This window comes from Somniosus microcephalus, chromosome 12 (assembly GCF_052327205.1).
Source record: "Somniosus microcephalus isolate GS21.2 chromosome 12, FLI_Smic_1.0, whole genome shotgun sequence".
In the NCBI taxonomy this organism is placed as follows: domain Eukaryota; kingdom Metazoa; phylum Chordata; class Chondrichthyes; order Squaliformes; family Somniosidae; genus Somniosus; species Somniosus microcephalus.
In genome coordinates this window covers 61,968,258-61,995,552 of record NC_140998.1, presented here as the reverse complement: position 1 = coordinate 61,995,552, position 27,295 = coordinate 61,968,258, and the positions used below count along the sequence as shown (strand labels likewise).

The 27,295-nt window shown below is 41.4% G+C and overlaps 1 protein-coding gene across 6 annotated transcripts in view; it reads right to left on the bottom strand.

Moving 5' to 3' along the window:
- Nucleotides 1-27,295, bottom strand: part of LOC147109224 (kelch domain-containing protein 1) — a 78,731-nt gene that overhangs the window by 28,356 nt on the left and 23,080 nt on the right. For all 6 annotated transcript variants that reach the window (XR_015080195.1, XM_086002941.1, XM_086002939.1 and 3 more), the window contains 8 exons: nucleotides 26,685-26,755; nucleotides 24,049-24,166; nucleotides 22,276-22,394; nucleotides 21,246-21,324; nucleotides 14,788-14,871; nucleotides 14,259-14,339; nucleotides 12,023-12,081; nucleotides 2,458-2,570 (listed from right to left, as the gene is read on the bottom strand). Coding sequence is in view for 5 of the 6 variants with exons in the window: in XM_086002941.1 (XP_085859067.1) it covers nucleotides 2,458-2,570; nucleotides 12,023-12,081; nucleotides 14,259-14,339; nucleotides 14,788-14,871; nucleotides 21,246-21,324; nucleotides 22,276-22,394; nucleotides 24,049-24,166; nucleotides 26,685-26,755 (724 nt within the window). In the remaining variant the exon portion in view is untranslated. The remainder of the gene's footprint in view (nucleotides 1-2,457; nucleotides 2,571-12,022; nucleotides 12,082-14,258; nucleotides 14,340-14,787; nucleotides 14,872-21,245; nucleotides 21,325-22,275; nucleotides 22,395-24,048; nucleotides 24,167-26,684; nucleotides 26,756-27,295) is intronic.

The window sequence follows — 27,295 nt, the reverse complement described above, 5'->3', positions numbered from 1 at the left end:
GAACAGGACGCAAGGATAACTGAACAAACCTAAATATCAAAACCATCTCATAATCTACACTATTAAACCCTGACCAGCTACATTTTACAGATCCCATGGGTCTCTCAAAGCTGAGGGGTGACCTAATAGAGGTCTTTAAAATTATGAAAGGTTTTGATAGAGTGGATAGAGAGAGAGAGAATGTTTCCACTTGTGGGGACGAGCAAAACTTGAGGCCATCAATACAAGATAGTCACCAAGAAATCAAACAGGGAATTCAGAAGAAACTTCTTAACCCAGAGTGGTGAGACTGTGGAACTCGCTACCTATGTCTAGGTAGTAGTTGAGGCGAATAGTATAGATACATTTAAAGGGAAGCTATAAAAGCATATGAGGGAGAAGGGAATAGAGGGTTACGCTGGTAGTTAGATGAGGAAGCCTGGGAGGAGGTTTGGGTGCAGCATAAACGCCGGCATGGCTGATTGGGCCGAATGGCCTGTTTCTGTGCTGTATATTTATATAATTCTATGTAATATCCACAGATCCACTCTTTTAAAGCTTAAAATTATACATCTTTTAGGGAATAACTTCTCTACCAGTTAACACTCAACAGTAAAAAGATCAACAGGATTACTGGAGAATTTAAAACAAGGTGCAAAGTTTACAAAATGCACATCGGCAATGAGCAATACGCTATTAAATCAGCATCAATTATAAGACGTGCTAAAATACGCAAGAAATCTCACACCTAATAATAACCTATTAAACAATTCTTTCCTGGAGGAGTCAAGAACACAAGTACAGAACAAAGAAATAACCCTTGCCCATCTCTTCACCGACCATTTACAAGTTACCCTAAAATGGACCCACTTAATTCCAAAGGTGACCAATTTCAAAGTAAAGCTCTAGAAAGCATTTGCCTGACTCGAGGATAACTGAACAAACCTAAATATCAGAACCATCTTATAATCTACACTATTAAACCCTGACCAGCTACATTCTACAGATCCCATGGTTCCATTATGTTCCATACGTTGTTTTACAGTTGGTCTATATCCTTATAATCTTCAGCCCCATTCTTAAACAGATATTTATGCAGCAGCTCAAGAATTAACAATACAGCAATAAACACTACTCCCGAGAGAGGTGGGGAAGATTTCTTCTCATCTTTAATCTAACTTGAGAATTTAAATCTCATCTTTAATCTAACCTGAGAATTTAAAATGTCATTCTAATATCATAGAAATATAGGAAATAGTAAGAACATGAAAAAGGCATTTGGCCCAACAAAGCTTCCCCGATGTTCTCGAGTTCTGCCGTCATAACATAAGTTACATAATTTGTTCACATTTACATTATATATCCATCTCAATTCTTCCAAGATCTATGGCTGTCAAATAGAAAGTAGATCAACTCTGAATATAATTTCAAGAATGTATGGTCCAAGAATCTTTTTTGACACTTTGAACTTTCCCCAGTTCATCACTGCCCCTTGGAAGATAGGGCTCCCAATACGGTGTGCTAAACAGAGCCTTTTCAATGTGTTATGTTGTGTTTTTATACTAGACATTTTCCTTGGGTTCAGCATCACATACCACTCCCATATGAGAGCCTGTACAATGCAACCAGGGCTATGTCTTTACTTGCCCAGTATCTAGATAAATGTAGCAAGTCCAGAAGTCAAACAGTGAATCCTTATATTGTACTTCAACGTACTAGATATATCACATGTGAGCATACGACTTCCTCAAATTGGGAAAGGCAGAGGAATAAACTCTATTAGACGACATTTACTTAAGCTCCAACTGCTGATTTTGTTGAACAGTTAAATAAACAGTATTAACTACAAGCTTTACTATGCTTCTAGGAATATCAATAACAAAAGGCACTTTCCCTGCGCTAACACGCAACATAAAATTGACGACTGAAACATGGTCCCTTACATCTTTCATTGCAGCTCACTGGCCTTATCACTATCAGATTCAAAAGGAGACGAAGGGTTGCCCAGAGGTCTCCCGGAATGGCACAGCCTGGGAGGTTTTCGCGTGTTATATTTCTGCGGCAGCATCGCCTCCCCCCACGATGCCTCCCCATCTCACCAAGAGCTGGGACTGGCTGGTGAATCTAGAGTCGATGGGAGGCTCCAGAGTTGGAGTCGGGGAGGACAAGAGCGACTGGGGAATGGGGGTCAGGTGAAGTGAGAGACTGGGAAACTGGGATCAGGAGGAGAGGGAGAGACTGGTGGTCGAGGGGGGAGTCAGGGGGAATGGGGAGAGGGAGAAGAGGTATGGGGGGGATTTGGAGTTCGGGTGGTCTGTCACTGCTCGTGAAACTGTATCCCAAGTCAGTATCTCAGAGGAGAAAAGAAACTTGAGAAAAAGAAGAAAAAGTATCTAGCAACACTTTTCCAAAAAAAAGGTCTGGCTGCAGCAATATCATCTGTATAAAACATAGGAGAAATTGTGTATATACACTTACTAAGAGGTTGACTTTCTGCACTTAGTCCTCCAAAAAGGAAAAGCTGATCATCTGTCACAGGAGTCAGAGTGTGCCACGAACGACCCTGTGGACGTACTCCTTTAACAGTGATTCTAAGAAGAGAACATACAAAGTAAGAAAAATGCAATCTTATATCCAAGTACTCCCCATTCAAAAACCATACCGATAAGTGAATTAAAAAGGATAAAATACATAAGCATACATTTAACTTCTTCGAATGATAGACCTATATTCAATTTTATGTCAGACATGACATTTGCTGTGATTTATGCAACTCAGTCTCCATTAAAACAAAAGGGGGAAAAATTCAGTTGGTTGCGCCACCCGTTAGCGCTAAGAGGGCGCTAAGTGGGGCGCAAACCAACTAGCGCCCGGGCGCGGCACTGCCCACGCCTCCCGCCAAATTCAGCGGGAGGTTAGTGGTGGCGTTAACCGTTAGCGCTGCGCCACTGGCGATGACGTCATCGGTGTGCGCAGCGCCCCGCTCACGCCCCGGCTGCGATTTTCGGGAGCGCACCTTGATTTACCGCCGGACGCTGTGTCCGACAGGGTCAGGGTGGCGTACCTACGGCCGGGGAGGCGCAAATTAAAGGCGAGGTGCGGGGCGGCCATTTGTGTTGTTGGCCGCCTGCCAGCACCTGCCTGCGCTCCCGTCCCCGGCCTCCGGAACCGCCCCCCGTGGCGTGCCGACTGCACTCCAAGAGCCCGGCACTTCTCTTGGGTGCCGGGCTCTTTTGCCTGTGCTCCCGATCCCCGGGGGCCCAGATCGCGCTGCACAAGGCCCCTCCCCTTTAAGAAGGGGAGGAAGGCCTGCAATACCGCAGTGCGACGTGCCGCAGCGTGTGGCACGTAGCACCACGATATTCACTCACAGCGCCCCAAGAGGGAGGTGGGGCACCTCCAGTAGCGCCCCACTTCCCTTTGGGGCGCAACCGACCAATTTCCGGTGCGAGGGCGCTAATTTTTCCAGTTTAGCATCCCGGCGAAGTTAGCGCCCCAAACGGGGCTATACTGAATTTCTCCCCCAATGTTCCAACAATCGTGAATGCCTTCTCACTACAGCAGTCACTTTGACTGGGGCTCACTCCAAATACTCTTTCTTGTACCCAATGCAGAAGACCCCTTCCATAGCCCTCATTCCCTCTGAAACAAAAACTGAGTTAATGCACAAAGGAATCTGGTTTAGTGGGCCAGATGGTGAACAAACGCTTTTCCATTTTAAGCAATGGTCAGGATACCAACACACTGTCTGCTGACGCACAGAGTGATCCTAAACAGAGTGTTAAACTTGGGAATTCGGAGCAGAGGGGGAAGGAGGTGCTGCTTTTGCCTCCACAGGACTGCAGGTAGGTGAGTATTACAACGTGTTTTTATTCTCCAAGCTAGGCAGTGGTTTAAACTAAGAGCTAGGGAACTATAACTAATACTTTATTAAATTAATAATTTAACTAGATAAACTAATTAATTAATATAACTTTAAATAATTGTTTTAATAAAAACTTTAACTAATTAAGTTAATTCAGGCCATCAATAAGCAAATAAATAAAAGACTAAAGATGGCAGAGCAGGTTATGTGTCAGGACTGTCGTATCTGGGAGTTTGTGGATAGCAAGACTGTCCCAGATTCCCACATCTGCAGGAAATGTCTCTGCCTTCAGTCACTCCAGCTCAGAGTCACTGAGCTGGAGTGTGAGTTAGACACACTCCAAAACATAAGGGAGGGTGAGGAATTTTTGGACAGTTTTATCCAGAAAACAGTCACACCCCAGTGGAAAGCACAGGTTCAGGAAAGGGAGGGTGTGACTGTTAGGGAGCCGGGTAGCGAGGATTTGGCAGAGGTTGAGAAGGAGATCCCGCAGACACTGGTCCTGTCCAACAGGTATGATGTACTCGCTACCTGTGAGGACAAGGAGAGACTGTGGGGAGGACAGCCACAATGCAGACCAGGGCACCATGACTCAGAAGGCTGTCCAAGGTGGGGGAAGAGCAAAATAGAAGTGTGATAGTGATAGAGGATTCTATAATTAGGGGGATAGATAGTGTCCTCTGCAGCTGCAAACAAGAATCCCGAAGGGTGTGTTGCCTACCCCGTACCAGGGTAAGGACTAGCTCGAGGCAGCTGGGGAGGAATTTGGAAAGGGAGGGGGTAAATCCAGTTATAACAACAGAAAATGCTGGAAATACTCAGCAGGCCAGGCAGCATTCGTGGAGAGAGAAACAGAGTTAACATTTCAGGTCTGGTTGTCCTGTTCCATGTCAGAACAAACGACATAGGTAGGAACAGGGAGGAGGTCCTGTTGAGGGAATATTAGGAGCGAAATTAAAAAGCAGGACCTCAAGGGTAATAATCTCTGAATTACTGCCAGAGCCACTTGCAAACAGGCATAGAAAGAGTCAGATCAGGAGAAATAACACGTGGCTAAAGGGCTGGTGTGGGAATGAGGGATTCCTTTTTATGGGGCACTGGCACCAATACTGGGACAGGAAGGAGCTGTAGCAATGGGACGGGCTCCACCTGAACCGGGATGGGACCCGTGTCCGAGCAGAAATGTAAATAGGGAGGTGGCAAAGGCTTTAAACTAGTAAGACGGGCAGGAGGGATCTACAAGAAATGAAATCAGCCTAAATATAAACAAAACAGGAGAGCATAGGAAAGAATAAAGTAAGGGAGGACACTGATGGCCAGGGACTAAATCGAGTTATAGAACAGGAGTGTAAATAGATGGTTAACAATGAAGAGGAACTGCTATTAAAAAGGAGTTAAACTATCTGTACAGCAATGTCCATAATAAAACAAGAGAACTGGAGGCAATAATATGTTATAGAATCATAGAAAGTTACAGCACGGAAGGAGGCCATTTTGGCCCATCGTGTCCGCGCCGGCCAACAAAGAGCTATCCAGCCTAATCCCACTTCCCAGCTGTTGATCCATAGCCCTGCAGGTTAGAGCATCCCAAGTGCACATCCAAGTACTTTTTAAATGTGGTTAGGGTTCCTGCCTCTACCACCCTTTCAGGCAGCGAGTTCCAGACCCCCATTGCGTGGAACCAGTCATAGTAGGGATTACTGAGACATGACTACAGAAAAATCAGGACTGGGAATTAAACACTGCAGGATACAACATATTTAGAAAAGATAGAGAGGGGAAAGAGAGAGGTGGAGTAGCTGTACTTATTAGGGATAACATAATGGCAGTAGAAAAAAGGGACGTAGATATCAGGACAAAAATAGAATCCATATGGATAAAAATAAAAGATAATGAAGGATCAATCACACTAATAGGCGTAGTCTACAGACCACCTAATTGTGGAAGGGAGGTGGAGGAAGAAATATGCAAACAAATTAGGGAAATGAGTAAAAAACATAGAATATCATGGGGGATTTCAACTAACCCAGATATTAATTGGCCAGACGAGGTAGGTAAAGGGGATAAGGGAATGGAGTTCCTACAATGTGTAAAGGAATCCTTTCTAACCCAATATGTAAAAAGCCCAACAAGGGAGGATTCGCTATTTGATCTAGTAATGGGAAATGAACCAGAGCAGATAAAAGTAAAGGTAGGGGAACATATAGGCAATAGTGACCATAATATAATACGCTTTAAGATAATAGAGAAGGACGCAAGTATGACGAAGACCAGGGTAACAGATTGGGGAAAAGCCGATTTTGCGGGGCTGAGCATAGAACTTGGGAAAATAAAATGGACAACTATATTGGCAAACAATGACTTAGAACAGCAATGGGAAACATTTGAAACGGTGTTCAACAGAGTCCACTAAAAAACAAGAACAAGCTAAATACTAATGAGACACCATGGATGAATAAAGACATGAGGGGAAGGAAAGAGGCATACACCATGTACATGGACAGCAGGGAAGAGCAGGATGAGAGAATACGGAGAGAAGTCACAAAAAAAATTAGAAAGGCAAAAAGGAACTATGAAATTAAATTATCAAGGAACATAAAACAAAATAGTAAAATAGTTTACAGGCACATAAATAAAAAGGAAAGTCAGGATGGGAATAGGGCCACTGAGAGATGGACAGGGTATCACAGGCAGCGATAGAGAGATGGCAGAAATATTAAATAATTACTTTGCTTCAGTATACCAGGGAGACAGAAAAGGTGGACATGTCATTGGATGATGAGATTTAAAATGAGATAACTGCATTTAAAATAAAGAGAAATATTAAATAAACTAATCAAACTCAAAGAGGATAAAACCCCTGGTCTGGACAGATTGCATCCACGCATTTTAAAAGAATCAAGGAAGAGATAGCTGAGGCATTACTGCACACACTTAATGTTAGAACAAGGTGTAATGCCAGAGGACTGGCGGATAGCTAACTTAATACCTGTATTTAAGAAGGGAAATAGAACATGTCCATGGAACTATAGACCAGTCAGCTTAACATCGAAGGTAGGAAAAATAATGGAATCCCTACTAAAAGGAGAAAATAGAAGAACATCTAGAAACCAAAAATATAATAATGAATAGTCAGCATGGATTTCAAAATTGAAAGTCTTGCTTGACCAACTTCATTGAATTTTTTGAGCAGGTAAAAGAGAGTAGATAAGGGTAATGCAGTAGATGTAATTTATCTAGATTTTCAAAAGGCCTTCGATAAGGTAACACATAATAGACTAATGAATAAGGTCAGAACATGCAGAGTCACAGGACAAGTAGCAGAATGGATAACTAGCTGGCTTCAAGACAGAAAGCAGAGAGTAGGGGTAAAGGGTAGCTATTCAGAGTGGCAGAAGGTAGGAAGTGGTGTTCCACAAGGATCAGTGCTGGGACCACTGTTGTTCACAATTTACATTAACGATTTAGACTTTGGAATCAAAAACACAATTTCTAAATTTGCAGATGACACCAAATTGTGGGGGGGGGGGGGGGGGTGGATCGTCGATACGGAGGTCGACTGCAACAAATTACAAGACGACATTAATAAATTTGAAGAATGGGCATATAACTGGCAAATTAAATTCAACAATGATAAATGTGAGGTATTACATTTTGTTAAGAAAAATAGGGAGGTCACATATTACTTGGAAAATAGTGGGATAGAAGAGCAAAGGGATCTCAGAGGACAAATACACAAATCACTGAAAGTAACGACACAGGTTAACAAGGCCATAAAAAAAGCAAACCAAGCACTAGGATTTATTTCTAGAGGGATTGAATTGAAAAGTAGAGAAGTTATGCTAAACTTGTATTGAACCTTGGTTAGACCACACTTGGGAGTACTGTGTACAATTCTGGTCACGATATTATGAAAACGATATAGAGGCACTGGAGAGGGTGCAAAAAAGGTTTACAGGAATGATACCAGACATGCGAGGGTATACCTATCAGGAAAGGATGAACAGGCGGGACTCTTTTCTCTTGAAACGAGAAAGCTGAGGGGTGACTTAACAGAGGTCTTTAAAATTATGAAAGGTTTTGATTAAATACAGAGAGGTTAGATAGAGTGTTTCCACTTGTGAGGAAGAGCATAACGAGAGGCCATCAATATAATATAGTCACCAAGAAATCAAATAGGGAAGTCAGAAGGAACCTCCTTTACCCAGAGAGTGGTGAGAATGTGGAACTCGCTACCACAGGGAGTGGTTGAAGCGAATAGTATAGGTGTATTTAAGGGGAGGCTAGATAAGCATATGAGTGAGAAGGGAATAGAGGGTTAGGCTGATGGAGTTAGATGAGGAAAGACGGGAGGAGGCTTGAGAGAAGCATAAACGCCAACATGAACTGGTTGGGCCGAATGGTCTGTTTCTGTGCTGTATATCCTGTGTAATCCTATGTAATACATTTCAGAGCTCTACAACTGATAAACCGTAAGAATTAGACATAAAATTTTGAAGTGATTTTATTAAATAAGATTAAAAATATCATTTAGCTAGATTACAATATTTCACAGAATTCAATTCAGTACTTTAAACAACTTGGATCACATATCCTCGATGAAAAGCTTTTACGAGCAATAAACCCCATGGAGTCAGCCAATAGCCTCCATTCCATATAGCAGTACAGTGACGAGAGGAATTTTCAGGGTCTTTGTATTCAATACTCTGACGAAAACTCAATTTTATAATCCTTTTCTACCTGAATTTCCACCTTTAAAGATCTATGGATTTTAGGAAATTAATGGCTGCTGCCTCTACCGTGTCCTGATCAGCCTCCTTCAGTACTTTGCAATGCATCTGGGCATGATAAAATATTACTTGGACTGAAAGTAGAAAAGTTATCAGTTAAATTTGAATATTTATCTATAGTGGCTCCTCCACATCCTCCTTAGGTATTATCAAGTCTCATTTTCACCAACTGAGGCAAAACATTTTATTAAGCATCTCCACCATTCCCTCATTGTCAAGTACAAGACTGGCTCATTCTGTGTTAGTGGTCCCACCCCTTCGTTAACTGCCCTTTTACTTAATTACTTCTAAAAGCCCTTGCTGTTATGTTGACAGCTAGTCTTCTTTCATACTCCCCATTAGCTCTCCTGATCTCCATTTTTTAAATTATAATTTGGAGGCAAAAAGTAGCACCTCCTTTCCCCTTTGCTCCAAATTCCCACTCTCTCCAAATTCCCAACTTTAACAATCTGTTTAGAAGCCCTGCATTTAAGACCACTCTCCTGATCTCCTAATGGAAACTGTCTATTGTTGTGAACCTAAGTGAAGCATGTTAGGAGAACATCTGAAATGTAACAGAATTAGATAAAATCTTCCAAACCAGGGGAGTTTGGCTTCATCCCTAGCTGATGCCAATACCTGTATAGCATTTTGGCAATCCTCTGTACTTGTTCCTGAAGCATTTCTGTAAACTGCAGCAATTTTCAAATTGGTGTGCAGATTCAACCAGTGGGTCAAAATAGGATTCTTACTCTTACAGCTACCCAAAGCTCTGATGTCTGACTCTCCTCTGGCCCCATATAGCCTTCCAGTATTCCAAATAATGCTGCCTCCACTAATCCAGGATTTCCTTAAAGCAAAGTATGCTTTCTAGTTATGTTCTTATGATCTGAAACTTACAACCTTGATATTTCATGCATGAGCTAGGGAGCCACCAACAATGACATTTTAACCGTTAAACATTGCAGATACGAGTTGTCCATTACGCCCCCGTCCACTTCAAAAGGAAAATAAAAAACATCAGTGTGAAACCGCATAATCCAGGCTAAAGCTAACTGGTGGATTTATTTACCCCAAGGTAATTGCACAGAAGCAGAAAAAACACAGCAAGATATGAATACTTTGATAAAAATTCCATTAGTCTACAAGAGTTTCAGTATCTTCTTCAGAATGTGTTTCATGCACAGTGTGATAATCTTCAAGACTTGAGGACTTAAGACTTCTGAATGCATGGGTGAGATTATGTCCCTGCCTACTCCACAGAGTCTGAATCAATTATAGAACTGAAACAGAATGTGACTAGTACTGCAGTGGCTATATGCCAAAACAGCCTTTCAGATTACAGGTGTTCAATCTGAGTCATTAACTTTTGAAATGACCCTTGATATAATGAATGGAAAATACAGTGGGCAAGTTTGAGATTTTTTTGTGAACTCCTGAGCTTTTATGGATTTATTATGCGATAAATTAGCAATATACAACAGAAAATGATCATGGTGGCTGTAGCTTGGAGAAATTGCTTTATAAAATGTGATTGATCATCTTTTTTGCAAAGTGTTTTTTGAAGAATGCGATTGATTTACACTGAACGAATCAGAAGGCTCACGAGACATTCAGCAGATAGAGAAGACAGAAAAATTTAATGGATACTGTACATATTAACTACTTCCAAAAAAAACAACTGCCATATAAATTGTGAAACCAGGACTTCAAAGTCACTAATCTCAACTAAAAATATATAATGGCTAAATTACTAACAATTTTTAATGCAGTTTAGCCACTTAAGACCGATTCCTAGTTGCTGCAGGAAAAGCTGACCAAAAAGCCCTATGTCCCAAGAAATCTGTCAGTTCAGGTGGAGGCCATAAGATTTGAATGACCATGGCGGGCTGGGATTGTATCTAGGCTGCCCCACCCCAACTGCAGATGCTGGAAATTTCAGCCTAACTGCGGAGGGTTGTGAAGTCAACCCTTACCCCCCAAAATAATCTTTTAGCTGCCCCATGGACCACCTTACAAAAAGGCAACTGGAGTAACATATTTAAAAGGGGAAAAAAAGTTATCTTCAGGGTCCAGGCCATAATCCTGGCCTGGAACCCCAGATGGACCCCACACCCATCATTTGGTAAGCTGGCATTCCTGGTTTCACCACATGTACCTGTGCCAACCAAACACCAGTTCCGTAACTAGGCCTGGGTGTAGGAGCTTCAATGTTCAAAGTACCTGCCACCAATGTTCCCCCTCATTTATTTTGGGAGCGCAGCCCTTTTAAGGGGCTGCGTGGCCCATTCACAGTTTCGTGCATGCGTGAAACTTAGCATTGAAAAAGCCAGTCCCAGGCTGCGCGGGACTGGCAAACAGCTGCGCAGCTTATAGGGAATGTTGCCTGCCGCCACATAGGAATTCGGGAAACCTTGATGCTAGGTCACATAACCGTGGGCAGCACAGTGGCATAGTGGTTAGCACTGTTGCCTCACAGCGCCAGGGACCCGGGTTCAAATCCGGCCTCGGGTGACTGTCTGTGTGGAGTTTGCACATTCTCCCCGTGTCTGCGTGGGTTTCCTCCGGGTGCTCCGGTTTCCTCCCACAGTCCAAAGATGTGCGGGTTAGGTTGATTGGCCATGATAAAAAAATTGGCCCTTAGTGTTAGAGGGGATTAAATACGTGGGGTTACGGGGATAGTGCTTGGGTGGAATGGCTGTCGCTGTAGGGACCGGGTGCTAGGGTTTGGATGATCAGCCATGATCTCGTTGAATGGCGGAGCAGGCTCGAAGGGCCGAATGGCCTACTCCTGCTTCTATGTTTCTATGTCCTAGCCTAGTTTCCATCCATTGCAGCAGACTCCCACTGAAGCTACAGCCTTCTTATTTTTCTTTTCCCCCAAATTTTACAATGTGTCTGCTGTAATGAAATTGAAGAAATTATGCATTTGCTAATCAATTTTTTCCTTTCTAAAATACAGTGCACCAGAATAAATTTAAGTAGATGGCAGTAAACAATCTGGGGTGATGTCAGTTGGCCCTCAAACATATTAGTGCTTTAGGAAACTCAAAAACATACTAAATCTCATTCCAATAGGCTGAAGGATGTCATAGCATTAGGATCTTCCTTATATTCACAGGTACAACACAGATTTTATTGATGTGGACAAATCAAAAACAGAAGAATAAAATTAAATAAAGGAAGAGGGATGACAAGACAATATACATGGGCAGACATTCTCAACTTCCCTGTGAGCTATGATGTTTCAAACCACTGGTGGGTTTGGAGATGAAGGGAGCATAGAGATTTTTAAAGATCAAAATTAAGCATCTACATGTCACAAAAAGAAACAAAACTGATCAAGGAAAAAAAAAGGTTTACTACTGCTTGTACTTGATCTACTTACATATAAAACCAAACTACTTACTCTCCAGACCAAGTCCATGAATCTAAATCCAAGCAGTGCAAATCATTAATTCTTGTTTCCTGAAAGTCAAGGGAGAAGTGTGTGTTAAAACAGATATATTTTACATATCAACAGAAGTGCCTACCTTGTAGTCTTCCCCAATTTTTAAATAAACTACAATTCACCTACTACAGCAATAAATAAGATACAAATGAGAGAACTATATGGATGCAGTTTTTTTTGTTAATCATGTGAATCTCCTTTCCAGCACCATAGAGTTAGACTCCCATTAGTTCACAGTTCAAATTGGAATTTTTTCTCCTCCCAAGAGCAAAGTAGTTTATTAAAACAAGGCAGAACGCAAGCAAACTAACAGTGCAAAGGCTATACTGTAACATCACAGAAATTATTGACTGAAATTATAGTTTTCAGAACACTGCAAGGAGACACCACAAACGTTTCACTCCACTATGTAGAATGCATTCTATTAACATGTCCCAAGGCAGGAGTACAGTATAAATATACTTACATACACAATACACTAGTGAACCACCTGTGACACTACTCAAGGTTAAGTCAGAGGATGCGCAGAGGTTTCATACGGAAAGGAACATTATGCAATATAAAACAATGAATTAGTCTGCTGTTAAGGCTGTAAGATATAATTGTTCTTCATTCTTGAATTGAATGCTCAGGTAAGTTACAGATCAGAGCCTTGGCTCGGTTTGTGGGAAGGTCAGTTTAAAAAATGGCAATATTCTAGCTCCAGAATTAAGTGTAATACAGAGATTTGCATTTGATAGTGTGCAACATGCAAAGTGTTGACATACTGTTTTTAATATATTATTCAATCTCCTGTGAAGTTAACACATGGGGAGTCAAAACCTATAGTGTTGAAAAGTAAAACACTATTCCCAAAGAAAATACACCCTAAAGTAGTGGGTAACAGAAGCTGCTACAATAACATGAAGATTAAACAATAATGGCATAAACTGGAGAAACTAAATAAGAAATGTGTTTTTTGATGATATACAAGTGCAACAGGGAAGTTCAACCCACAGAAACCCAGCCGGGAGGGGGCTGGCATCTAAGAACACTGGGGAAGATGCCGCGTCTACAATCACTCGGGCTCTGGGTTTCTTGATTGAGAAGCACGGAGGAGAGATCCAGTGTCCATTAAAGATGGGGGCAGAGGGTCTCAGGTAATGCAAAGGAGGGATTTTTGGGGTTAGCAGCAGGGATTTCTTGCCTTTGGTAGAATTGGAAGGAGTTCTGGGGTATGACAGTACTAGAGAGAGAGAGCCTAGACTTAATAGCACTGCAAGGGTAAGATGTGGGGTTGGTTTACTGTGAGATCCCTGGCAACACTAGAGGGGAGGTCTTGGAATAGATATGGCAACACCATGGGGATGAAAAGGCCCTGAAGTCAGAGAAAAGGAGAGCTCCAAGGTCTATCAGCACTAGAAATGATGCTGGTGTATGGAACACTGGGGAAAGGGCAGGTGTCTGGGAACACTGGGTAGGTGTTCGATCTAGAAGCACCAGGGCTCAGACTCCCATTGTCTAGAACATGAGGGAAGAGATTCCAGTATCCAGCAGACTGTATACACACTGCTTAGAACTGGGTTGAAACTGGCCTAACTGTACAGAGAGCTCTTAAAGATAGCAGAGACGGTGAACATGACATGGATCACAAAAGTGAAAGGATGGTATACTAACCTACTTCACGACGGAGTATTTCCTCCTCCTTTCCCTACATTCCTCCCTGTTATAAAAGTCCTGTGCCAAATACCAGACAACCTACTCTCTAGTAATGCTGCTCTGTAACTGGCCAGAAAGTGCACAAATACCTTTCTTCCCTTTTACTTTTGAATTGTGTAGCCTAGCCAAATAAAGAATAGCAAGATGTTGTATGGATAATCAGAGTTAAAACCCACCTACTGTAACTCCATGGTGAAATATATCAATACAGTAATATTCTTTCAAGAAAAAAAGCCAACTTTTCCCCCTACGGGCAAGGTTTTCAGACATTTACTCAGAAATATTAAATATACTGTATAAACAAACAGACATACTAAATTATGTTCCCAAAAATGAACTCTGAATATTCTCTTAATTATGACTTACTTTTTCCTGTAAAATTTAGTTTCATAAATAAGCTAACCATTCACTACACTGTGTCCTGTGAGAGAGCCTTAATAAAGACATCAATTTTTATGATTTTATCTGTTCAGTTAAAAATAGGTAAGCAACTCACCAGTATCCTTCCGCCAAATAAATAACCTTTATTTCCCAGCGTGGCACATGCATGGGCTGCTCGAGGTCGAGGAGGCACACCCTATCAAACAGAACATGTTCAAGTACATCGTAGTCACAAGAAAGATAATAAAAGCCTAAATAAAGGAATTTTCTACTAAAATTAGTGCATGTGGCTAAAATTGAGTCGCTGTAGCCACACCTGTGGTGGACAACACTGCTTTAGAAAAACGGAAAAATCTGAGGAAAATAGTTGTACTACAAAAATCATTTAAAACTCATGCAAGTAATTAATATATAAATGATGCCTCCATGCACATATTTTTACAAACATAGAACAGTGATTTATACATAGGTACACCGTATAAGATTATCAAATTACAACTGTAAAATGGGGCATACATATTTAGGCACAACTTTTACAACAACTATTTGAAAATTTAAGTTTACTCATTGATTATGTAGCATAACATTTGGAGTACAAATGTGGTCATTCTGCAATTTCATTATAGCCCCAAGTTTCAACGTACTTTAGTTGCTGGCTGGTACCAGATATTCATACTGGGGTCAAAGACATGGATGTCATAATTCCATCCCCAGAACATCTCTTCTTCCTTGGGAGAAAAAAATTAAAAGATTTTTTATAAACAATGTATTCCTAAACATTACTTGTACCCAAGAACATCGAACATTGAGACAAATTTCAGGTCTGCGCTAGATATTCTCTTGGGTTCAGCATCACAGACATCCCTGTAAGCGGATCATGCATTCATCTATGATCAGGAGGATACCTTTACTACCCACTAACTAGTCATAGGAGCCATACCAATAAGTGTGTGTGTGTGTGTGTGTGTATTCTCCTATCTTCCAGAAGGCAGAGACAAGAAACAGTTACTTTACACAAAATACAGGACTGAACAGAAAAGAGTTTTCAGTGAAACGCAATCTATTTCCTATTACCCTTTGTAACATGGAAAATAATAAAGTATGCCACTCTACCCCTGTTAGGCTAAATTCACTTTACAGACAGAAACTAGCAGGCACTAAGCTTAGAAAGAGAGTTTTCTCCCTCTCTTGACTGTTTCCTACTTAAACGGACTTCAAACTGCCATCTTCTCCAGGAAGAGAGAAGCCAGTCTTGACCTCTAAATCCTCCCTCAGCTCTGCGTTGAAGATTGGCTAGTTGAGCTACCAATCAAACATATTAAATCTTCTCCAGGCAGAGAGAAGTCACAGTCTTGACCTCTAAATCCTCCCTCAGCTGTGTTGAGGATTGGCTAGTTGGGCTACCAATCAAACATATTACCTGAAATCAAAAACCTCACCACCCTCTTCCCCTGCCGACACAACTGCATCTAAATGGCCAGTTCAGCTAGGACCTCCTGCTATGCTCAGTAAAAATATTCTAACATTATAGGCGCAATATTCACTAAAATATACTAACAACCCCCATTGTCTCAAAATTATAAGAAATACAATTCTTTTAAACACTACATCTAGCACCAGTGAACCGAGGGTGACTTGCTTCCACACTAAAAATGAGTTCTCGGGTGACTGATGAGTCCAATGCAGAACCTACAGTCTCTGTCACAGGTGGGGCAGACAGTGGTTGAAGGGGTGGGTGGGTGGGGTGCTTGGGTTGACGTGCGCTCCTTGCGCTGCCTGCGCTTGGCTTCCGCTTGCTCCCGGCGAAGAGACTCGAGGTGTTCGGTGCCTTCCCGGATGCTTCTCCTCCACTTTGAGCGGTCTTGGGCCAGGGATTCCCAGGTGTCGGTGGGGATGTTGCACTTTTTCCAAGGAGGCTTTGAGGGTGTCCTTGAAGCGTTTCCTCTGCCCACCTGGGGCTCTCTTGCCGTGCCGGAGCTCCGAGTAGAGCGCTTGTTGTGGGAGTCTCGTATCGGGCATGTGGACAATGTGACCCGTCCATCGGAGCTGACCACGCTCGATGCTGGGGATGTTGGCCTGAGCGAGAACACTGATGTTGGTGCGCCTATCCCGCCAATGGATTTGCAGGATCTTGCGGAGGCAGCATTGGTGGTACCTCTCCAGTGCTTTGAGGTGCCTGCTGTACATGATCCATGTCTCTGAGGCATACAGCAGGGCAGGTATCACTGCTGCCCTGTAGACCATGAGCTTAGTGCCGGGTTTGAGGTCCTGGTCTTCAAACACTCTCTTCCTCAGGCGACCGAAGGCTGCACTGGCACACTGAAGGCAGTGTTGGACTTCGTCATCGACGTCTGCCCTTGTTGACAGTAGGCTCCCGAGGTATAGAAAGTGGTCCACGTTGTCCAAGGCCTTGTCGTGGATTTTGATAATCGGGGGGCAGCACTGTGTGGCGGGGGCAGGTTGGTAGAGGACCTTTGGCTTACGGATGTTTAGTGTAAGGCCCATGCTCTCGTATGCTTCGGTGAAGGTGTTTATGATGGTTTGGAGTTCGACCTCCAAGTGAGCGCAGACGCAAGCATCGTCTGCATACTGTAATTCGACGAGAGGATGGGACGACCTTGGATCTGGACTGGAGGCGACAGAGTTTGAACAGTCTCCCGTTTGTTCTGTAAATTAGCTCCACTCCAGTGGGGAGCTTACCGAGGGGGAGATGGAGCATTGCAGCAAGGAAGATTAAGAGCGTTGGTGCGATGGTACAGCCTTGCTTGACCCAGGTTGTAGTGTCAGCTATGGTTCAGTTGGGAGCATCCTCATCTCTCCAAGTCAGAAGGTTGTGGGTTCAAGTCCCACTCCAGTGACTTGAGCACAAAAATCTAGGCTGACATGCCAGTGCAGTACTGAAGGAGTGCTACACTGCCGGAGGTGTCATCTTTCGGATGAGATGTTAAACTGGGGTCTGCGCTCTCGGTGGATGTAAAAGTTCCCATGGTACGATTTTAAAGAAGAGTTTCCTTGGCTGTAAAGCACTTTGGGTCGTGTGGTGGTCGTGAAAGGTGCTATATAAATGCAATTCTTTCTTCTTCTATCTGAAATGATCCTGGTTATGATTCAGGCTTTCCCCAACATGCTTTACCTGTGCTTATAGCAGTGTTGTCCAATAGAAACCGCTGACTAGCCAGCGGCGTGGCTACAGCAACACTGCTTTAGCCACAACGTACTATGTATTGGACAACAATGGCTTATAGCAACAAGATGTTTTCCAAAGCAAGATCAGCAGTTCTGTTAGAAACTAGGGGTGCCTAAAAATGTATATGGCTACATGAATAATACTGTTTTTAAATGATATGTTTCGTTTTCCTGGAAAGCTTGCATTAGAATTTGAGACAGTCTTTTTAATCAATTAAATTAGGTGAAACATAAACATTCCACACGGGGGCCCATAGGATGGCCCTGCCAGGCTAGTTATCTGTTGCTTGTAAGTTAGGGGTTTGACTTTGTTAATGTATCTTTAATTTGGCCAGTAAAGGCCCAACCTATGTTTCTTCCATTATTACTAATAACCATATTATAATCTCCACAGATAGAATTTGGAGTTTTGTTTAGCAGAACTGCTTGTGAAGATAATTAAAAGTTAATTAGGAAAAGACATAGAATGAAAAGAATTTGAGGAGGCTAAGATATCCATCTTAGAATGGGCCATTTGTTAGATGAAGGTGAGATAGCCCAAGCAGCTGCAAGTTGCTATGTATTTTTGAAAGGGAAAAAAAGTATAAAGCAACAGCTATTAAACACTGAAAGCAGCGCGAAACCATAATTCATGGGAATGTAAAATAGTCAGAGAAAAGTTCACAGCAGAAAAAGGGAGTAAATCATAGACCTTACTTGTGAAGGTCAGAATGGTGAGATATGGTTAATGTGCGACAGCTCTGACTGGAGCCTTGTACTTGCTGGGTTAAGGAGGGAGAGAGCAAAAAGCGGTAAGATGGATTCCAATGGAGGAACCTTCAAAATGTAAAAACAAGGATGAAGTAATGAGACCCTCTTTTGGGGAGGGCTTTCATCCAAGCACCAAGACAATGAACTTGAGCTGTCATTGGTTGATGAAGTTTTGGAGGAACCTCTATAGGTTAAAAGGTCTTATCAATAACTTGGCCTCAGGCCCACCCCTAAAAAGAGAAAAGTGACACCCCAAGGGCTTGCACACAAGACGGTGGAAGGGCGAGCCGAACAGCTGGTCGAATGCTCTTTTGAGTGATCCCATGCTCACCATCGAAGGCCCGAGAGAGAGAGAGAGAGAGAGAGAGTGTGAGAGAGAGAGAGAGAGAGACCAGAAGCCAGAGAACTGTTCACGCATGCCAGCCGTCTGTCTGATCGGGTCCGGTACAAGCTGCTTGTCACGGTCGTATGTTTTTGCTGTATTACTAGTGTGTTATATTTGTCCTAAACTCTGATTAAACACAATATACCCACCATATTGGTTTGCACGCGATCCTGTTTACCAGAGATACGTGAATCTCTACAGTTCCTACAATCTGAAGCTTAGGACCTTCTGAGTGCAATGAATCGATTAGCTTGCCATAGTATTGACAATCACCCTTAGCTTGCCATAGTATTGACAATCACCCTTAAGTGTTGAGTATCACACTGGAGTTCTGCAAGAGCTGAAGTGCTCTTGCAGAGAGCTGGCATGGGCTCGACGGGCCGAATGGTGTTCTTCCGTGCTGTAACCATTCTATGATTCTAAGGGCTGCCACCAAGCTTTATAAGCACAACTTGCATTTCAAGGCCAGGAAAGAATTCCTGATTATAACATGTCATGGCTTCCTACCAGGAGAGCAGCTGTGCTAGAGAGCTCATACAGAAATGTGTATGTTCCCAGCTAATATTTGTTCTACTCCAGGAAAAGACAACAGAAATATTTTCAGGAAACAGCCAACAGAGTTTAATTTTAAATTTACATGAAAAGACACACTTAAATTTTACAAGATGCAAGATGGAGCTCTGCTTCAATTACAGTCCTATTTTTTCTGAAGAAATATGCTGGCAGTTGTATAAAATGCAGTCTACTAACCTAGGAGATAATTCTTTGGTTTGGTGTCAGGCAGATTGCTCCAGTTATATTTCTTTAAAATTAGAAATTAGGAATCCCTAAACAATGCTTAAAATGTGAAACTTTGCCCGATAAGCGCTATTAAAATCTATTCTCCTGCTTGTTGTCAAAACATTGCAACTAAAAAGCCATTCCGAAATCACCATGAGAAGAAACATTCCAGCAGTTGCAGAGAATAACACGGATCCATGCTAGGAAATTCTGCATTGCCCAGGGCATCCAGGCAAAAGCAAGCACAGAGCAATCATTCTGGGAAAAATACCACCTTCAAGTCCAGGCTTTTGAGGGCATAAAGTCTCCAAGTAAAAGCATTAATGAAAATACTCAGATATAAAAGACAATTTTTTAAGTCAACCATGTTATTGTGAAATATGTAATTTAAATTTTTTTTAATGTTAGAAGCTTCATTTTGAGCCTGTAGTCAACAAACTGAGGGAGGAAATGATGGTCAAAACTTTTCAAAAAGTATTTTGAACAACTTTAATTTACCCTCTCCTTTCTTTTATTGGTAGATTCTCCTGATTTATCAGTTATGATTGGTTGGTTAATTTCCTACGTTTTTAAGCTGTTTCTTCATTGGTATCTTTCTAGCTGTTTTCCTCACTTTTGCTTTGTACACCCCCTACATTCTCAGTTCTGATATGTTGCTGTTTTACTTTGAACAAATCAACAAAGTGTGAGGTCAGAGGATGACACTTGAGGTGCGTGCAGACATACCAATTTTGTAAAATAGATAGAAGATGGACAGACAGGTTATATGGCCTGTGCTATTTTCTCCAAATTGATGGATATTCAGCTAGAACTTGGTTAGGCCTTACATGCTTCTTTCTTGGAGTAACATCCTATCTCCAATATTCCTTTCTCAATTGGGTGGGTCAATTCCTGGGCCTGGTGAACTTGGATAGTAATTGATTTGGTCCAAATTTGTTTTCTGACTTCTAGTACTGAGTTTTCTCTAATTTTACTTCAGAACTCCTGCTTTTATAAGATAGGGCGATGCATAGCTCGTGCTATTTTCCAATTAGTGGGAGGTATTCAGTCTAACTAGTCCATTTTATATGTAAGCCAAAATCAGTCTTATTTCATTGGAATTGTAAATCTTGAAATCATCTTTTAGTTTAGCAGTGTTTCCCAATACTTTAGCCACTAGCCACGTGATTAATTGGGAAATCACACTTGGTTAATTACAGTTGAGTAGTAAATAAAAAAATTAGTAGATACCGTCAATGGGCATGTGATTGCAATACTCATTCGCATGGCATATGCACTTTAACTTTTTGTGCATTTGTTGATAAACTAGCAAGATAAAAAGCAGTGTGCGAGTGTTTTTGATTGTTGTATGTGCTTTACTTCCTTGGTTACTGCTTATTGGTTATCTGCTAAAATGGTGTGTAATATGGGTAAAAAAGCTGGACTCCGCACCATGCAAACTGCGAAAGACCAGCAACATTGTATGGTGAGAAGAGCTGGCATTGTCTTCAGCTTGACCAATCAGAATGGCCACTCCAGGCCACAGAAAAATGCAAGACCTATAAATAACAAGCAGCTCCAACAGTGCACGACATGGCAAAGAGCAAGCAGCATCCAACGTGTTCCACATGGAGAACAGGGTGGGTCTGGTGTGTTTTATTGTGTGAATCGATACTCTCAGCAATCACTTTGATGAAGTCAATGTACCGTTTGCAACTGCTGGACAAAAATCTAGAGGCTGCACTAAGATGTACTGTGCCGGATAAATTCATGCCAGAATTCCAAAACTTTGGTGAAAGAGAAAGACTGCAAAGTTTTGCACTGAATGGTGGTAGATGTTTAAGTAAATATACATCTGAAGTACATTTACCTGTATTGTGTTCAAGGCATTTCCTACTAAAATTAACACATGTGGCTAGTCAACAATTTCTATGGGATAACAATGGTTAATAATAATTCCACAGAAATGGAAGTGAAATACCAAATAGGTAAAATTTATAATGAAAAAGGACAGGATCTTACCCAGGATGCTTCATTCACATCAAATGAATCGTTTAATTCACTGATTTTCTTGCACCCATAGCCTCCAAAATAAATCAACCTGTCAGAAATTAAAGTTATTTTTTGAAATGCAAGAACAATTTACTAATTTTAATTTACAGTAATAGCTAATTGTTAAATCTTACTAATTTCCATTCAAGGCAAAAATGACCACAAAACCATTTGACAAATATTAATTTTGAACGTGATTAAGAATTTTCCGAACTTTTATAGCACTAGGAACAAAGGTACAACAACATTTGTTCAGCAGGTAAAGGGCTTAATTCTATTACAAATTTAGCTGTCCTACACGGTGTCACCTGTGGTTCAGTAGTAGCACTCTCACCTCTGGAAGGCTGTGGGTTCAAGTCCCACTCCAGAGATTTCAATGCAGTACTGAGGAATTACTGCACAGTAGGAGGTGCTGTCTTTTGGATGAGACATTAAACTGAGGTCCTGTCTGCCCTCTCAGGTGGACGTACAAGACACCACTGATGGGTGAGACTAGAACTAGGGGGCATAATCTTAGAATAAGGGGCTGCCCTTTCAAAACTGAGATGAGGAGAAACTTCTTCACTCAGAGGGTAGTAAATCTATGGAATTTGCTACCCCAGAGAGCTGTGGAAGCTGCAACATTAAATAAATTTAAAATGGAGAGAGACATTTTCCTAGCAGATAAGGGAGTTAGGGGTTACGGGGAGAGGGCAGGGAAGTGGACGCGAGTCTAGATTCAGATAGCCATGATCCTATTGAATGGCGGAGCAGGCCCGAGGGGCCGTATGGCCTACTCCTGCTCCTATTTCTTATGTTCTTACTGAAAGAGGAGCAGAGGAGTTCTCACAATGTCCTGACCAATATTTATTCCTCAAACGTGCGCACACATGGTATTTTGGGACTTTAATATTCAATATGCATATTATAATACTTACAATTTCTAGGAGGTAACTTTAATGAGAAAGATTAGAACATCAATTGTGTCAATACATCTGCATTACAAAGTTTAGTGACTTACTTGTCTTTATATACCCAGCAAGAAAGTTTGTCTCTTGGAGTAGGAGGATTTCCTTGGTAATTACTGAGCTTCTTCCAAGTAAACATGTCATCCTTTACTTGCAAATTAACACAATACAGCTGTTTCAAATGTTTAAAAAAAATTAGTATTCTTGTATCTGTATTGTTTATAATTTCATTCTAAGTAGAAAAGCATGGATAATTTACTACCATATCCTCTTACAAAAGGATACTTAGATAAATTATCCACAAAAACTGAAATTAAGTCAATTTCTTTCTAGAGTCACATCTAAAAAAGTTTACACAAATGGACAGTCTAGTAGTGGAGCACATTAGTGCACAGACTTAGCTATCAGGACATGTAACCACTCCACTGAGTTCCCACTCTAAGCTGGGTAACCAGCTAATTGAGGGACACTAAGAATGCAGGCAGAAAACCTGGAACAGGTCAACTGGCTACCCTTTTAGTTGGGAAATGGTGGGAGACAGGCATTAATTCCTTTTAGTTATGAAAAGGTAAATAATAGTCTTATCTTGTTGAACATAGTCTTGTAAAATAAAAAGGTTATACAGAACCTCCTAACCTTTAGAGATGCAATAGTAGCTTTCTATGATTTATACAATTTTGCTTCTTTCAAATGGTTCATTTAACTAAATCAAAAAGAATCATTTTTATTATGAGCAACACAGGATAACTTTTGATCACACATATATATGAACCAACTTATTTAATTCCCTAGCTCAGTTTCACTACTACTGGAATCATGGGCCCAGCCTGTCCCCAATGGGTGAAGAGAGCAAATCAGAGTTACTCAGCAGCCGGCTTCGTCCTTCCTGTCTCATACAAGAGGTTACTTTGGTAAAATAAGGGGCAAAAATCAATAAAGGGGGAAAAAAGAGGGGGAAGTTAAGACAGTACCTTTAAAATAGTCAAAATTACTGTATTATGAGCTTGTGTATTAAATTGTAGTAAATTGCAATATTATGTATTGCAATTTACTAAATTCTTATTACAACAGGCACTGATTTTTTTTATATTTCAAAAAATGCTCTTTTGCTGGGAAAATATGCCACCCGATATGATGCTGATCCATATAGATTAGAAACACTGTAGAGTTGATCCCTGGTCCATGCTGAGTTAGCCAATTTCCGTCATGAGAATAGCAAGGATGCTATAATTGGTTTCAGAAAGGTTGGATTGGAAAGGGGAGACAATAAATTCACAAAGGGTCCCGGCTTCTGATCAATATCCAGGGTCACTGCTGGCAAGTACATATAAATGCATGTCTAGATCATGGTTAAGTAGCCTGCCTTCACTGACTGTCCAGGCTCATGTATGAACAATCGACATTTAGGCAAGATACCGGAGGCTTTGGAAAAAGTATCCGGGCACGGGCCAGCACCTTCAGGAGAAGGGCAAAGGGGCGACAATCAAGGCAAAGGCAGGAGAAAAAAAGTTGGTTTTTTTAAAATATCCTTTTTGGAATATAGCTCCACAACACAGCTCAAATAAAAATCAGCAGTGTGGGGTGTTGCATCTTCAAGCCTAAAATCAGCAGCGTTGGAGAGGGGGGTGGAATACTAAATCCTAAATCCCATCACTCCTTGGTATTTCGTGCTGGTGTTCGAACAGTCAGTGTCATTGTACTGTGCTGTGTACCAAAGATAAGACAGAACATATTTTGCAAAAGTAGCTCTCCATCTCCCAACTGTTTTAGCAAACTGGAAAACATGATAAACAGGACAATAAAAACATTTGAGATACATGACCTACTTCATTACTATATCCTAGGTCATCATATCCTCCAAAAATGTACATAACTCCATTCAGACAAGCTGCACAGCTTCCCGACATAGGACGAGGGAGCTCTCCTTTCATTGGTTGTCTCTGCCTGTATTAGAGGAACATAGGCAGAGATATTTTTTATACATCAAATAAAACCAAATGTGGCGATATAATGAATGCCATTTAGCTCCAGTTTGTACCAATTAAAGTCACTCGCACTTTAATTAATGCAGGGTATGTGACTTAGCTAATCATAATGTGACTTGCCAAAAAAAGGATCAAATCACTAAAGAAGCAAATTATTTTTATAGCAGTATCCCCCATCTTACTTCTTCATTGATCTTCCTGACACCTACAGCTGAAAGGGTGGGTGCCCACAGTCCACTTCCAGGTGTCAGCCTTGGCTAAGTGGCAGCACTGTAGCCTTTGAGTCAGAAGGTCATGGGTTCAAGTCCCACTTCAAAGACTTGAGGACATAATCTAGGCTGACACTTCAGTACAGCACCGAGTCAGGGCTGCACTGTCACAGGTGTCATCTTTCGGTTGAGACATTAACCCACAGCCCTACCGGTCCACTCAGGTGGATGTAAAAGATCCCATGGTACTTTTTGAAGAAAGGTAGGGGAATTCTCCCGATGTCCTGGACAACATTTATTCCTTAACCAACTGATTATGTGGTCATTTATCTCATTGCGGTTTGTTGTACCTTGCTCTGTGCAAATTGTCTGCCATATTTCACATTACAACAGCGACAACACTTCAAAAGTAATTCAGTGGCTGTAAAGCACTTTGAGATGTCCTACGGTCGTGAAAGGTGCTATACAAGTACAAATTCTCTTTCTTGCTGCCAATGTATCCGATTGCCAGTAAGTGTCAGGGACCACTCAAGCATCACTCTTCTGTCAAATTCCTCCTTCCCCCCTCCTGAGAAATGTTCTGCTGCAAGATCTGAGCTGAATGTAATTCAACCTGTATTCAATCTTACACCATGACAATAATTGACAATCTTGCTCCCTTTTAGGCATAAAAAATAGTTTAAAAACTATTTCTATCACAGATATCAAAAGACTAGAGGGTTGAAGTATTCAGTTTAATGCCAATTCTTTCTGCTGCAAAAATAAATGTGATCTTGCCAAAGGAATGATGCTTCCAAGGTGCTTTGGCACAGACTTCAGATGTTGCAACTATAGTCAGTCAGCTCATGACCAATGTCCACCAGTTCAGGTGTTGGTCATTGGAGGGTTGACAGTGGGAAAATATCCCTGCGGGTGCTACAGCAGCAACAGCTTCAACAAGAACTATAGGGATTAATGGGGAGGGGAAAAAATTGAAATTATGTAAATAACAGAAAAAGTAGGAAAGTTTTGAGGGAGGTTGGGAGGAAGAAGAGAACAAATAGGGACCTTCAGAAGAAAAATATAAACAACTGGAAGAAATAGGTTTTGGGGAGGGAATAACAAGTTACATGTATCTTAAAGCAAGTTTCAGAAGAGATATTGGGCCAGAATTTACCGTAACTGGCGAACGAACATAGACTTTCCCTTGCTCATTTAATTTCCATGAGCTTTTGCACGGCTAGTTGCTGCAAGTGGGAGATTGAAATGGCACAGCACCCTCTACAGGGCAAGCAACTGTGTATCCACAAATTCACTACTTCAATATTTGCCACTAGCCAACAAGATATTGGGCCAGATTTTACAGTCAGCGGCGAACGAACCCTTGCACTTGCCCATGGACTTTTTAATGGGCTTTTACACTGGATGTTCCAGTTAGCCAACCATCGAAAAAGCGCAGCGCCCTCTAGAGTATCTGGGAGCTGTGTGAACAGAGCAAGCAACTGTGCATCTCCTTAACGATTCAGATTGAAGAATTGTTAATGAACCACGCAGAGTCTGAAGTACAAGTTAGAATAGTGAATTCAGTGTCAAGTCAGGTACAGAGGGAAAGAAAGACTGGGTTGCGAGAGAGAGAGAAAAAGTTAAAGAAATTTTAATTGTTTTTTAAAAAATCTCCAACATCAATTAAAAGCTGAAGGAATGAGACTTCACGCTTGTAAAAGTTAATTTTCGGTGCCAGAGAGCTTGTTTAGCAGTAATTAAGATTCAACACGCCATTAAAAAGGGTACTTAGACTGAAATGGACAAACCCTAACTTTCTATGGCGCATTTAGTCCATATCCATGACCAAGTACAGGAACTTCACAGCGTTCAGTATATTTGAATGGGGAGCCAGGTGGCGAAATACCCTTTTCACGCAGCTTACGGAAGAGTGGCGCATCTTGGACAGCAACTTCCAGATTTCGTGTTTAACTGTACATCTGCGATCGCCTGAAGTTGCTGTCCCATTTGCGCATCAATAACGGTGAGCACGGTTAGCCTCACCATTCATTTTACAGTAAACTCTGGCCCATTATATCTCCAAGACCTGTTCTTATCAGCAAGATATGCAATATCTTTACTTCAGTCATGTGACATATTGCCACAGTAAATTTGTTGTATTAAGCAATGGGCAAACTGCTGTTGAGTTTATACCACAGTAGTACCGTGGTAAACATCAGAAACTGCACTCCAACCATGTGGTGAAAAATGCAAGGCCTCACTTTGTCACCAAAGAAAATTACTTACCATACGCCACTTTCTACTTCATAAACCCAGATTTCATCATTCGGCAAGTAAACTTCATTATTTTCATATGTCTGGAATAGAAAAAGTAACAATATTACTAATCTTGCAGCAGTATTACAATATATTACTAATCATCAAAAATGTAGAAATAAAAGATGTAACATTTGTTGTTTTTTCCATTAAAAAAGGGGGGAAAAATCACTTGGTGGGGCAAAAGATGGGAAAGTAATTTCAATGTAAAGGACTCCTAACAGAACAAAGTGAAAAATTGCAAACATTTGTCCCCAAAAATATCTATTTACTGTAAAAGATATTCTGGTCAATGCTGGATCTGATGCAACCTCGTGGAACAAGTCATGTCAATGATTCACAAAAAGAAGCCCACTCCAAGTGATAGGTTCCCTGCTCTGCAGTGTCATTCCACTGATACCGGCAAGCAACTGCTTAAGAAATCTTGTAGATTAGTAACCAGGTATGGTTGTTTTTGATGCCAATGCAAGCTGTCTGCATTAGAAAAATTAATACTGGGAAAGTGAGGACCTGTATTAAATTGATACTTTTTTTTTTGCAATGTGCATGGCTACCAAAATCAACCTAGCCCCATCAATCTA